At 35.7% G+C, this 15,843-nt stretch overlaps 1 protein-coding gene across 15 annotated transcripts in view; it reads left to right on the top strand.

The window, feature by feature from the left end:
* Window positions 1–15,843, top strand: part of DMD (dystrophin) — a 2,109,452-nt gene that overhangs the window by 1,580,652 nt on the left and 512,957 nt on the right. For all 15 annotated transcript variants that reach the window (XM_012756891.3, XM_012756894.3, XM_012756895.3 and 12 more), the window contains one exon: window positions 11,274–11,428. In XM_012756891.3, the coding sequence (XP_012612345.1) occupies window positions 11,274–11,428 (155 nt within the window). The remainder of the gene's footprint in view (window positions 1–11,273; window positions 11,429–15,843) is intronic.

Below are 15,843 nucleotides of genomic sequence, written 5' to 3'. Positions count from 1 at the left end.
TTAGTGTCACACACAAAATTAGCTCTAAAAAAGATCATAAAAGAAAATGACCTGATGAAAAATGGGTAAAAGACTTAAGTAGACATTTCTCAAAAGAAGACTTACAAATGGCCAATGGGTTTATGAAAAAATGCTCAACATCACTAATAATCAGGGAAATGCAGATTAAAATCACAATGAGATATCACCTCACACCTATTAGAATGGCTTCTATCAAAAAGATGAAAGATCAAAAGTGTTGACAAGGACGTGAAAAAAAGGGAACCCTGTACACCATTGGTGGGAATGTAAATTAGTACAGCTGTCATGGAGAAGAATATGAAAGTTCCTTAAACTAAAAATAGAATTACCACTTGATCCAGCAATCCCACTTCTGGGTTCATATCCAAAAGAATTGGAATCAGTATGTCAAAGAGATATCTACACTCCCATGTTCATTGCAGCATTATTCACAAAAATAATGATATAGAATCAAATAAGTGTCCATCAACAGATGAAGGGATAAAGAAAACATGGTACATATATACAAAGGAATACTATTTGGCCTTTAAAAAGAAGGAAATCTTTTAATTTCTGACAATGTGAATGAAACTGGGGGACATTATGCTAAGTGAAATAAGCAAGGCACATAAAGACAAGTACTGCAGGATCTCACTTATATTTGGCATCTCAAAAAGTCAAGCTCAGAAGTAGAGAGTAGGTGGTTACTAGAGGCTGGAGCTTAGAGGGTGGGAAGTGGGGAAATGTTGATCAAAGGGTATAAAATTTCAGTTAAGAGGAATAAGTTTTTGAGATCTATTACACAGCATTGTGACCATAGTTAATAATAATGTATTATATATTGCAAAATTGCCAAGAGAATAGATTTTAAATATTCTTGCTACAAAAAATAGTAAGTATATGAGGTGATGGATATGTTAAGTAGCTTGATAAAATCATTCCAAAATGTATGCATACATCAAAACATCACATCACATCCCATAAATATATATTATTATTTATCAATTAAACATAAAAATTAAATTAAAAAGTAAATATTTTAATATTTTGTAAAATAATAAACATAATAAAATATTTCTAAAATGGATCATGGAGCTAAATAGAAGAACTAAAACTTTAGAACTTTTATGGATACAATGGATTAGGCAATATTTTCCTATGACACCAAAAGCAAAAGTGACAAAAAAATACATGAATTATACTTCATCAAAATTAAAACTTTTGTGTTTCAGGCAGTATCATAACAAAAATGTAAAGACAGTACACAGAATGGGATAAAATATTTGCAAATCATATATCTTATAAGGGATTTATATCAAAAGTATATACTCATAACTCAAGAACAAAAATATAAACAATCCAATCACAAATGGAGAAACAATTTGAATCATTTCTCCAAAGAAGATGTACAAATTGCCATAAGCACATGAAAGAACGGTTAATATCATTAGTTGTTAAAAGATGCAAATGAAAATCACAATGAGATACCACTTCTTACCCACTAGGATGGCTAAAACTAAAACAATAGACAATAATAATTGTTAACAAGGATGTAAAATAATTGGAGCCCTCACAGTTATAAAATGTAAAATAGTGAAACTACCTTGGAAAAAAATTTTGGTAGTTCCTATAAATATTAAATAGGGACTTGCCATATAATATAACCATTCCACACTCAGGTGTATACCCAACAGAAATGAAAATATGCACACAAAACCTTTTTACAGATGTCTGTAGCAGCATTATTCATAATAGCCCAAAAGTAAAATCAACCCAAATGTCTATCAGCTAATGTATAAATAAACAAAATGTGTTACATCCAATAATAGAATATTATTTGGCAATAAAATGGAACGATGCACTGATACATGCTATAACATGAATGAACCTCAAAAACGTTATGCTAAATGACAAAAACGAGTCACAAAAGACCACGTATTATAAGAATCCATTTATATAAAATGTCTAGTAAAGACTGGGGGAGGGGGAGAACAGACAGTGGAAAGTAACTGTTAATAGGTAGGGGGTTTCTTTTGGGGATGAAGACAATGTTCCAAAATTAGATCATAGTGATGTTTGTACAATTCTGTGATTATACTAAAAACCAGTAAATTATATACCTTAAATGAGTGAATTTTATGGTATGTGAATTATATCTCAATAAATCTGCTTATATCTCAATTATATATAATTGCTTATATATAATTATAATTATATATAATCTGCTTATATTTCAAATATATCTCAATTATATCTCAATATATCTGCACGTCACTAAGACTACAGATATTTTCCTGTTTCTTCAAGTTTATGGAACACAGTTTTAGGAGCATAGCCTCCATTTGTCTCTTTCATGAAACTCCTGGTCATACAAAGAAATGAAAAATAGCCACTTCTGGGCACCTTAACTGCTGCCTAGAGGGGAGTCACCATCACAGAATGAATAGAGACCTACTTTCTTTTTTGGTCAAGACAAGAAGTTTCTCTTCTATGGAATATATTCTGAGATGCTACCTATAGCTCAGAAAAACAAATGTTTCTCTGAACATTTCTTCAATACTTGTATGGTTTCCTATTAACAAGAGAATCTGTTCTTTATGTGTCATTACAATAGTTTGTTCTATCCCTGGCCATGGTCCCAGACTTTGTAGAGGTAATAGAATTGTGCTACTCTACTTGTATCTGAGTAGATATATCAGTTAGGATAAGCTAAGTTAAGGTATAGTAACAACCCCAAAATCTAGAGGTTTAACACAACCCCTAGATCTAGAGGTTCATATTACATGTCCCTTTTAGATTGACAATAAGGTTCTACTCAGCTTAGTCACTCAGAGACTGTGGCTGATGGTAGCTCTGTCTTCCTACGTGTTTCCATGATCATAGAGGCAAGGAACATGGTTCTTAAACTTTCTGCCTAGAAATAGCAAATAGACAAAACCAGTCACATGGCCATCTCCGAGTTCAACAGGGGTGCAGATATATAATCTTCTGGCATTAAAAGGCGCTGTATATTTGTAAGCAATAATGCAGTTTACTGCCATAGGCTCATGGGATTTGAAACCTAGCCAAGAAAATGCCATTTTCTGGGGATCTATCCTCTGGCATTCTCTCTAGAGTCACTTCCACCCAACTATTTCCACACTCTCTCAACCAGACTTCTCTTAGATGCCTGGGGTAGCTGGGTGACTTGTTAATTACAACACTGTTTAAGCCTTTTAGTAAAGTCAGCAAATTAAAGAGAGAGCCCAGATAAAGAGAATGCTTTCCAAAATGTCATAATGAAATTAAGGTAATGAAGCACTTGGAGGACTCTCCTCCCTTCTTTTCATATAAAACTTATTCCAAAGAAGCTGGAAGAGAAATGGGGCCTGAAAGTAAAGAGTGGGGAAAATAAATTGTATGCCATTAGTTTAATTATAAAAATTCATTACATGAAGCCATGTAAGACAGAAAATAATGGAACTCTAATGGGTTGGCCGATAACACATTTGCTAGCCTGCTCTCAGCTTGTAGTCATTGTTGAAAGGACAAAAAAGCAACAGCGTTGGTATGTAGTCCTCAAAGCTATTGAAAAGATTAATCATTTTCAGTAAGCTGGAAAATGAGGGCCATTTTCTTAAATAGTATCCCCTGTATAGAGTGTTACCTTCTGAAACAGAGTTGTTTGGTAATGTCAGAGGTTTAATAGATGAGTCTTGAAGCTAATGGTGAGAGGCTTTCCTTTTGAAATAGCTTCCTAACAGATGTTTTAATATTTCTATTATAAATCCATAAAGTGGTTTTATAGGTCATTTTAATCCACACAAGGAAGAAAGAAATTGTGTTTCTTTTTCCCAATAGGGATTTATAGAACATTAATTCATACTCAGGACTAAATTGTTTAGTGATTTAAAAAAAATAAACCGAATATGTACTTTTTCTGCTGGTTTTTTTATTTTTTTTGGGGGGGGCGGGTGAGACATCTTACTTTATTTTATCCAATAATTTTTCAATCATGCTATAATCATTAAGAGAAGTATTTTATATTCTTCAAAGTTTAGTTATAATAAACTCAATCATTTTCCTTACATTCTTTTATATAGATGCAGAACTTCTTTAACTGGATTGAAACCTGAGTTGAGGGTCCAGAAACCTTCACTTTTGTGATGCCTCTCACTGACTAGCTATGTCACCTTAAACCAGTCACTTAACCTTTCAGAGATTTGTATTCTTATGTGGACAATTATGGGATTGCTCAAAAAGGAGGAATAACAAAAGATGAAAGTGCATATTCAGTAGAGGTTAGATACTTGAGGGCCTGGTAATACAAAGAGAGAGGTTTGAACTTTGTCTTTTAGGTAATGGAAAACCATTGAAAGGTTTTATTTAGAGGAGCAAAGAGGTTCTATTTGCATTATAAAAAGATCACTTAAACAATTGTATGTAAATGAAAGGGCCTGTCTGAGAATGGGAAAAGGGAGCTAACAAAAAAGTTATAGCAATATCTGAGCAAGAGATGATAGGGACCTAAATTAGAGTACTGGCAATGAAAATAGAAGAGACTTATGATACAGCACCTCTAGGGGATATGCTTCCTGCCTTCTGCTCCAGTTGAGGACCAACTTACAATCAGAGAGAGAAGATGATTGAGCTAGGGACAGAACCTTAGGGAATAAGGTTCCAATATTTAAGGGACAGGTCAAAAAAAGGAAAAGAAAAATTTTGAGCCCTACAAAAGTACAAAGGAGACTAGAAGAAAGGAAGCCAAGAAAGGAAGAACTTCAAGAAAAAGAGAGTAGTCAATAGTAGCAATTGCTGCAAATAAATCAAATAAATGAGAACCTAAATCTTTCTACAGGCATTAGTCATTGGTGACTCAATCTGGTAACTATTTTCACAAAATGCTGCAAAAACAACCTCAAGATGTCAGTAGCATACAACAATAAGCCCATATTGCCTTTTCATGAGTTTACAACTTAGTTGGAGTGACACTTCTTCATGCCGCAGGTTGATTGGAGTGTCTTTGCACCACAGGGCACTCATCCTCCTCCTGGGATGAACAGGCTAGCTCAGGACATGTTTATCTCAAGGTGATGGAGAAGGGCAAAAGGGCTAGCCCGACTGCACAAGAAGATTTCAAGTCTGGGCTTGTATCACTTCTATTAGCATCCCGTTAGGATTAGGCAAAGCAAGTCACATGGTCAAGATCAATGTCTAGGGCAGAGAAGTAAATACTGCCTTTTGTAGGAGAAACTTCAAAAGTTATGCAGCAAAGGGCATGGTTACAGGGAGAGGTAAAGAATTAAGATCAATAATTCCATTTGCCACAGTGACTTCTATCAGAATAGTTCCAGTGAAATGGTGATGGCAGAAGCCTGATTTTGATGAAGAGTGGCAATCATGTAATCAAGTTGAGGCAATGAGTGAATATTTGCCTTATAAAGAGTGTGACTGCAGGCCAGGCGTGGTGGCTCATGCTTCTAATTCCAGCACTTTGGGAGGCCAAAACAGGAAGATCACTGGAGGTCAGGAGTTCAAGAACAGCCTGGGCAACATAGCGAGACCCTATCTCCACAAAAATAAAAAATAAAATAAAATTAGCTGGGCATGGTGGTGAGTGCCTGTAGTCCAAGCTACTTGGGAGGCTGAGGCAGGAGTATTTCTTGAGCCCAGTAATTTGAAATTATAGTGAGCTATCATCATGCCACTGCACTCCAGCCTGGGGGACAGAGCTAGACCCTGGCTTTAAAGAAAAAGGAAACAAAACAAAACAAAAAGAAAAAAGGTGTATTTGTGAATGGAAAAGAAAACTGTTAGAGTGCATATTTTCATTGTTGTTTTTTAAAGATCAGAGAGACACTCATGTTTGAATGCTGTAGACAAGGATCCTGCAGAGAGGCAGGACGTTGGAATACAGAGAGAGAGAGAGTACATGGAGGAGGATCCCAGAATAGAGGGCTGTCTAAATGGTGAAATCAACTTCCAGTACCATAAGAGTTGCCTCTTCCTCTGAGACTGAAGAGAAGGATGCAAGATGTGAAGTCTGATATTTCATGAAATTTATGCTTGATATATTAAATTTTCCTGTGGAATTCTAGATAAGGTCATTTGCTATAAGATTTCTTTCAGTTCATATCATCAGAGATTAGTCTGGAAATCGCACTAGATATTTCAAACAGAGGAAACTTAATACAGAGGACTGGTTCCATGGCAAATGGAGAAGCTGAGAAACTCAACAGAAGATAGTGAGGCAGTCAGAGGTTAGCAACCTCAGGAAGCTGTTACCATCTCAAGGGCTGGAAGATCAGCAAATTTTACCAAAGCCCAGAAACTAGAGCCATCTAGTTAGTGCTAACTCAACCACTGTGGGAGCAGCACAGCAGGTACTAGAAGTACAGAGGAAGGGACTGTCCAATGGGAAATGGAAACACAAAGAAGACACTGCCCAATTAAAGGGAGAAAGGGAAACACTGTCTAGCTTCACTCTTCCTCCTACTCCAGTGCCTCTCATGGTCCCACCCAGCTAGAAGCCAGCTATTAAGAGATCCTGGGCAATTCTGAGCCCCTATGAGGGTTAGCCCATCTGAAATACTGAGTGGAATAGGAGATAGACAGAAAATGCTTCTAAGAGCTAATAAGCTCTTAGTGGTTAGCTCACAGCACTAAATTTTTTAATGAATCCTATAGTTAATGAATGGAAACACAGAACTCAAGGCAAAAATGACAGAAATCCAATATGTAGAACTTTTTGTCTGGATATATATTAGGATCCTGTTTTATAATTTTCCAAGAAATTTGATTTTGATTTTGATACCTCAGGATAAGCTGGGGGCATAGGCAGAGTGAGTAACCCCATCTTATTTTACAGATGACAAAACTGGGGACTCACAAAGTTAATGACTTCCTTAAGATCAAACTGCAAGACAATGGATAAGCAAGACTTCCTGGGAAGATGCCTTGTCCTTACCTTGCACTGCCTTTTATAAAGCTCCTTTGAGATGCTGTCATTAAAAATTTAAATAATAGTTCATCCGGAACAAACATTTATTTCACTTGTAGGTGAATATCCCAAAACACATTTTATAAAGAAATTTAACCATATTCAACCTTAAAATTTTAAAGATAGGTCTATGCACTCACTTTTATTTTCCAAGTTAAAGGGAGACATTTAGAGAGCATTTGTAAACAATGTCAATAAAACAGAGAGCCACTTGCTTTGCATTCAATAAAAGGGCTCATACTGTGGTGAATATAGTTTGATTCCTTAAAAATAGTAGTAGAAACCCTAGCAGTACTAATAATGATGATGATTATAATTATAGCTAATATTTATTTAATGCTTTGGGTATGCCAGACACTTTTATAAATGTTCCCCCTGAATTTTTTAAGTTAGTCATATCACCTTTCCAGGTAGATACTATTACTCTTCCCACTTAATAAAGGAGGAAACTGAGGCACAGAGAAGATAATTAACTGCCCTATTGTTCACATAACTACTAAGTGATTAGGCCAGGATTCAAACTCAGCAGGCTCATTCTAGTGCCCAGACTTTATTAACTAGTCTTTCTCTTCCTTGCATCTTTTCTCCCATGTAGGGTTAATATCCTGAAAATAAGTTCTTACAAATAAAAAATTAGAGAAGACAAGCATTAAAATAGAAAAAAATACTACTGAAAATTCTTGAAATTAATTCAGCTTGTCTCATATTCCACAATCACTTTTCTGCCTAAAATACTGAGTATAAATCCGAGCCTGTATTATAGCAGTATCATATTAGGTTTGAATATGAAATATTTCTTTCCTGGCTGGGAACACAATCTTTTGGGGATTTAGTGTTTTATATTTTTCATAGAAAGCACACACACACACACACACACACACACACACACACATGCACACACATATACATACACCCACAAAGTCAATCTTTTTTTAGAGGCTAGTGTTCACAGTATTTTAGATTTCTTCACACACCATGATCACTGCACAAACAATTCCCTGTAGTGTACATCATTGTAAATGGAATTCAGAAAGAGAAAAGGGTGTGTGTGAAGTCTATTGTAGTTTTGAATTTACACTCCTTCTGAGGTCTGGAGTTATTCCAGTAGTAAATTTCAAAGTGGTAAGCAAAGCTGATCAAGGTCATGGTTCCTAGTGGAAATGACACTTGGGTAAAGACCAAAGTGATCAGCATATTACCTTAGAAGAAAGAGAAACCAGTCCACCTGATGCATGTCTTTAAGAAGGGAGAAAAGAAAGCTGTGGTTAAGAACTTTTGTGTTTAGAAAAGGCCTTAGCCCTCTCAATGTTAGTCAAGGTCAGTGGGAGTTTTTCTTTTGAATCCTACCTCTTCGCAAAACCTGGGCAGCATTCAGTGAGGGTTAGTGCTCAGTCAAAATTTCCTTAGGTATAAAAGTCTTAACTTTATTGTGAATACAATTTTGGAGAAGAATTTATGGCATGCACATTTTTGCTTTTCAAGCATTAAAGTATACCAAAAAGTCATGGTTTGAAGACAAGCCTCACTCTTTTACTACCTTTTTACTATAAAGTCAATAATTTAGCTTGTTATTTCCTTCAGAGATTTTAGAAAATTCTAGCATACTTTGCAACTTATAATTCTAGGTATTTTATGATCTATAGGTTATTTTTTAGACTCATTGGTACATCCTGTACATTCTTTTAATTTTTAACAGCTTTATTGAGGTGTAATTAATATACAAAAAATTGCACATATTTAATGTATACAATTTTATGGGTTAGAGTACAATAATATGCCCAGGAAACCATCTAAAGAGTATATGCTCTTATATCTAGACTTTTCAAATAGCAACCCATGAATGAGGAGTGATTTCCAAGATTATTTAATTTGTTAAGGGAAAGTAAATGATTTTAATTTTATAGTTGTTAAAACTTTTATTTTTATTGTGTATTCCTAAACCTATACACATATGCTCTGATGTTTGTTTATCATAAGTACTTATTTAACAATTGAATCCTTTCAAAAAATGAACAGCTTGGAAAAAGGTAACCAAGTTATTGGTCTCAGTTTTGTGGATGTTTATGCTATCAGTTAGAGATTTAATAGATGATAACAGATAATATAGAAGAGTATAAAAGGAAAGGTAGGCATTCCACTAGGAAAGATTTAAATTGCTTTGGATTAGCAGCAACTATGCTCTGTACCTTTAGAAATTTTCTTCTGCTTTTGTAGCAAAAGTCAGTGATATTGCCTTTAGCTTCTTGGTAATATTAATAGTTTGGTAATCTGGGTCTATTTGCTATGTGCAGTAAATGCTATTATTTAGTTTGATTCAAGAATAGAATGTTCTAGTTAACTGAGAAATGCCAGATTATACACATATTTTATATTTTCAATTATGGGAATCCAACCAAACACACTGAAATTACACTAATACTAGCATTTGATTTTTATTATGTAAACATCATGCTAATGCAAAAGGACAAATATTAAAATAAAATGATTTTTCTTTTTAGAAACATCTCTTGTTTTCAATTTCTCCTGTTCCCCTTCTACTTCATGACTATGTATTCTTTCAGAATTAAGAAAACACGGTGTAGGCCGGGCGTGGTGGCTCACGCCCGTAATCCTAGCTCTCTGGGAGGCCGAGGCGGGCGGATTGCTCAAGGTCAGGAGTTCGAAACCAGCCTGAACAAGAGCGAGACCCCGTCTCTACTATAAATAGAAAGAAATTAATTGGCCAACTAATATATATATATATAAAAAAAATTAGCCGGGCATGGTGGCGCATGCCTGTAGTCCCAGCTACTTGGGAGGCCGAGCCAGAAGGATTGCTTGAGCCAGGAGATTGAGGTTGCTGTGAGCTAGGCTAACGCCATGGCACTCACTCTAGCCTAGGCAACAAAGCGAGACTCTGTCTCAAAAAAAAAAAAAAAAAAAAGAAAACACGGTGTAGATAAAGATTGCTTTCTGTTTTTTACACAAGAAAATTGTGTTTTTTACAGCTATTTCTGTGTTCATTTTCTACATATTGGACCATTGGACTGATGTATTGCTCTTTTAATGTCCCTACATTAAATATTGAAGTTGTTTTTCTTTAACTATTTAAGTTAATTAAGACTTTTAATCTTCTTTTCAATATTTGATTAGGATAGAGTACCAAAACTGAGATTACTAGGTCAGTGGGAATAAACATTTGTATGTCACTTGGTACCTATTGCCAAATTATCCTAATAGATACTCTTCCCAGCAGTAGTACCAGAATATGCTAATTTTACCCATCTTTTCAGCTTTGGAATTTATTTTCTGCTAATTTTATTGCTGTCAGGTTGTACCTTCTTGGTTTACTATTCTATGTTTTATTACTTGAAAAGTAACTTTTTCTTTTATATATAATTATTTTATTATTTATTTTGTTTGAATTGCCTGTTCCTATTCCTCTGTTCATTTATCAATGGCTTAACCCATGTTGGGTTTGACATAACTATTTTAACAATTTAATATTATCTTAATGCTTACATGCCTCCTCTGAGCACTTGCAGAAGTGTTTAATAGAAATTTCAAGTTGATTCCAAATTCTGTGAAATCAAGAAAAAAAAGAAATTTCAGATTGATATGCTTCCAGATAAACTTATTATTGGTCAACTTCTTTCTTTGAAATATTTTTTCAAGTGATGAAATGTCTAGTTTGATAACAATTGCCAAAGACAAACAAAGAAGAACACATAGGTGATTTGGTTTATCAAGATCTTATATTTTGACTTGTATTCTAATTTGAAATTAGTATATTTTCAAAGTATTATGAGCCTTCAAAAAAGTTGATAATTAGATAATAGTACTGTTTTTTTGTTCGTTTTCTGTATGCAGGTTTAGTTGAATGCCAGTAGATGGCACTAATTACATAAACAATTCAACAAGTTAATGAGTGAAAGGAATGCATGAGATACATTTTTTCTGTTCAGACTTTGTTATATGTCACATACTCAACAATTATATAGGAGCTTATTTTTACAGTTTGCTCTGTCTTGTGATAAAAACAGTTTAATCCCACCTTATTTCCAATTAATTGCTACTAAATTAAAATACCTGATATTGATTATTGCTGAAGATACTGCATTTGAAAAGTTTTGTCATAAAACGTGGACTAGCTTATACAGTCATGATGAACTAAATCACATGGTAGATTAAAAGCAATTATGTAGATATGTTCTGACCTGATTCAGGAACAATTTATGAAGTATTTTAAGAAACTTCAACTAGAGATTTCAGAAAAAAAATTGACATTCATTCTCTGTCCCATACAAATCTATAGCAGTTGGCCAAAGACCTCCGCCAGTGGCAGATAAATGTAGATGTGGCAAATGACTTGGCCCAGAAACTTCTCCGGGATTATTCTACAGATGATACCAGAAAAGTAAACATGATAACAGAGAACATCAATGCGTCTTGGGGAAGCATCCATAAAAGGTATGAATTACATTATTTCTAAAACTATTGTTGGCTATAAGTTGGGGTGGTGACACTGGATGGACAACCCAGACTTGTTTTCTCATTTCTGCTAAACTAGAGCTTGGGAGGATCCAAGATAACAAATGCCAACTAAACTCACAGGCTTGGCTCAGTCTCCTAACCTAAAGATGAGGAACCTGAGGTCTGGTGAAATTAAGTGATTTGTCCACAGTCACAAAGGCAGTGATATAACCAAGTGATTAGACAAAAACAAAATATGATTTGTAGCTAGAGGAGCCATTTATCAGTCTGCTTTGAGAACTCTACCCAAAGAGATATCTTTCTGTCCCACCATGGCACATGCTGCCCACAACCTTAATCTGAAAAAGAAATCACTTTGGGCTTCAATGATAGAGTTACAGCTGATTGTATTTCATGCCACACACCCAATGGGAAAATTCATGTAGGGTAATATGACACATCATTTCATTTCACATTATATATCTATGGAAACTAACAACCCTCAGAGACACTATCCCCTCAAACTAGGTTCTGTCTCCTTAATATCTACTCTCTTAACCCCTTGTGCTTTTTTAAATTAGCACTTATTCCAATTACAAATAAAAATGTGAATTATATAACTAATTATTTATTGTTTGTCCTTCAAATTAGTCTAAATTCAATGAGGGCAAAGACTGTATCTTTCCTATTTGATACATCCTCAGGGCCTGAACAAGGTGATACAATAGAGAACTAGTAAATATTTCTTGAATGATGACTTCTCTTGAGTAATGTACAGTTATGTTGTGCATGCTGTGGTAAGTTAAGGATTGTTGAATACTTATCTTGAGTTGTGTCAGAAAACGGGCAAAAATGGTACCTGTACAATGATGAGGAAGACCATAGTGAAAAATAAGTAAATTCCAAAAGATGACATGAATTATTGGAAAAGTCAGTTTGATGTTTTTTATTAATAAGAAGAAAAAACAGCATTGAGAGAAAAACAAAACAGATTTTGAAGTAAGAGCAGGAAGTCTTAGGATGAATAAGCTATTGATATATGGAAATTAAGAAAACCAAGTAAATCTTGAAACCGAACTAGAGATTCAAGAGTAAAAACTCCTATGAAACTTCATTTAAGCTAGTGACCTTGGGGAATAGAGCACCTCTAGTCCTTAATTCCAGACAGTGGGTGTTCAGATGACCATGGGAAATAAGATTCAACCTAAAATTGGGGCCCTATCAAAGGAACCCTGGTAGAAAAGAGCAAACTTGAATAACTGATATTTGGAAAAAATTTGAAAATTATGACATCCTCTCAGGACAAGGTTTGGACTTTCTTCTCCAAATATAGATCTTGTATCTGTTCAATTAAACAAGGACAGATTAGGCTTGGGAAGAATTATTCACATGAAATCAATTGGTATCAGAGAGTTGATCATTAGATCTCAGTGAAAAATACCTGCCTCTCAAGGAGAAGCCTGTTTGGGAAAGCAAATTAAGATCAGAAATTAATTTGATAAGCTTAGGGAATGTAAACTAAGAAAAATACAAGAAGAAAGCTTGTTCATGGTATGAAACTAAGGCTTCAGGGAACTGATCTCTTCCATCTACACTATTTCTGGCAGATCCCTCTCTCCACATTCTTGTGCTTCTTGATGCCCAAGCAACTTTCTCAATTTTTCAAAATCATTTTATTAAATTCTTTGTATTTTTCAGGGAAAGAACTTCTAGTTTATTTTTTTTTTGGCTTGGTTCCTAAAAAGCTATCATCTAAGGAAAATAGTTACTTCCCCAATGGGTGAAGCAAATTAGAATTTTTAGAAGCCAACTCACAGTTTTAGCCCATACAGAGTGTAGAATTCATCAAGCTACTTTTGACTCATGCCTATAAAGTTCTTCCCTGTTCTTTTCTCGCTTTACATATAATCCTTGCAAATATTCATCTACTGTGTAATTTCAGTCTATTGATGACTACCCATCTGTATTTCCAGCTGAGAATAATCTTTTGAGTTTTAGACATCTATGTCCTACCGTTTCTTTTCATTTTAACATCCCACATGAACTTCAAATTGAATAGGTCCAAAGCTAAACTCATCTTTTCCCTCTTCCAACCTTTTTCTCCAAATGTAACCTATTTCTGTGGTCCCTGTCTTACTCTTTTTGTACTACTATAACAAAACACCATGGACTGGACAATTTATAATGAACAGAAATTTATTGGCTCATAGTTCTGGAGCATTTCAGCATGAATTTTGGAAGGGGGAAAACATTTAAACCATAGCATGTGCCCCTTTCCCCCTAAAAACCCATGTCCTTCTCACACACAAAATACATTCATTCCATCTCAATAGCAATAAAACTCTTAACTTGTTCCATCATGTCCAAAGTCTAAAGTCTCAGATAAATTAGATATCAGTGAGATTCAAGGCATGATTCATCTTGAGGCAAATTCCCCTCCAGTTGTCTGCCTATGAAATCAAAACACATTATGTGCTTCCAGAATAAGATGGTGAGGGCTGGGCATGGTGGTTTATGCCCATGGTCCTGGCACTTTGGGAGGTTCTGGAAGGAGGATCATTTGAGTCCAGGAGTTCAAGTCCAGCCTGTGCAACAAGGGAGACTGTATCTCAAAAATAAAAATACAATTGTGAGATAGGCATAGGATAGACATTCCCATTCAAAAAGGGAGAAATAGGCAAGAAGGAGGTAACTGGTCTGAAGTAAGTCCAAAACCCCACATTAAGTCTTAAGACCCAGAATAATCTTTGACTTCATGTCCTGCCTCCTGGACACACTGGGGTAGGGGATGGGCCCCCAAGGCTTCAAGCAGTCCCAGCTTTGCTGGATTCAATCCACACAGCAGCTCTCACAGTTTGAAGTCTTGTGCCTACAGCTCTTCCAGGGTGGTATTACATGCTAGTGGGTCTAGTTCTGGGGTCTTGGGGGCAGCCCCATCGCCACAGCTCCACTAGTCCTAGTAGGGACTCTCTGTAGCAGCTCAGACTCTATAGTTCCATTGGACATTGCCCTAGTGGGGACTCTCTGTGGTGGCTCTGTCCCCGTCACAAGTCAGTAAAATCAGCAACATGTGAACACTGCCAAAGCTTACTGCTTGCATCCTCTAGAGCAGTAGCATGAGCTGCATGAGCTGCACCTTGACCCATTTAAGCCATGGCTGAGGCCACCAAGGGGCATTGTGCTATAATGTAGTGAGCAGAGACTCCAGGCAGCCCTGAGCAGTGAGCCCTTTTCACCTTCCACGCCCTAACATTCTGAGCCTATGATCGGAGAGGCAGTCTCAAAAGTCTCTGAAATCCTTTTGCAGTCATCCTCCCATTGTCTTGATGAATAAAACCTGACTTCCTTTTATGCATACTAATCTGACCAAATCATATGGTAGATATCTTAGTCACACCCTTGGTATTTTCTCTCAAACATACTTTTTCATTCTTTACATGGCCAAATTGTTACATTCTGCTTCCCTTTTAGTTATATATTCCATCATTAAATCATTTCTCTCTTCTCTCATTCTACTGTATGCAGTTATAAGAAGCCACACTGCCCCTTTAATATTCTGCTTAAAAATTTTTCTGCTACATATCCTAGTTTATGGCTCTTAAATTCTGCCTTTCATAAAGCCCTAGCACATGGACACAATTCAGCCAAATTATTTGCCACTTTCTAACAACTATGACCATTGTCTCAGTTTTCCAATACTTTGTTTCTGATTTTTGTCTGAGACCTCATCAAAATTGCCTTTACCATCTATATTTGTACCAACACTCTGATCATAGCCACTTAAGTAATCTCTAAGTTTCAGACTTTCCCTATGTCTCTCCCCTTCTTCTGAGCTCCCAAAATCACTCTTAACAATCTGTTTATGGAGATGTAGGCTTTTTTTTTAGCCAGCTCCTCCAAATTCTTTTAGCTTCTGCCCATTACTCAGTTCCAAAGCTACTTCCACATTTTCAAGTATTTGATATAGCAACAGCTCTACTTCTCAGTACCACTTTTCTGTCTTAGTCTGTTTTGTGCCACTATAATGGAAACTTGAGATTAGGTAATTTGTAATAAATAGAAATTTATTGTCTCACAGTTTTGAAGATTGGGAAGCCCAAGATCAAGGGGCAAGAATCTGGCAAGAACTGTCTCATTATGCATCATGCCATTTCATGGCAGAAAGCAGGAAGGGCGAGCGAGGGAGAAAAGAGAGTAAAGAGAGCAAAACTTGTTCTCTTATAAGGAACCCACTTCTGTGAAAACAAACTCATTCATGACAATGGTATTAACTCCTTCATGAAGGCAGAGCCCTCAAGGCCTAGTTTCCTCTTAGTTTCCATTTCTTACTACTGTTATAATGGCAATTAAATTTCAACATGAGTTTCGTAGGGGACAAACATTGAGACCGTAGTAGTCCCTATCTAGTAAAC

The sequence above is a fragment of the Microcebus murinus genome, chromosome X (assembly GCF_040939455.1).
Source record: "Microcebus murinus isolate Inina chromosome X, M.murinus_Inina_mat1.0, whole genome shotgun sequence".
Taxonomy (NCBI): domain Eukaryota; kingdom Metazoa; phylum Chordata; class Mammalia; order Primates; family Cheirogaleidae; genus Microcebus; species Microcebus murinus.
This window is presented reverse-complemented; position numbering and strand designations above follow the sequence as displayed.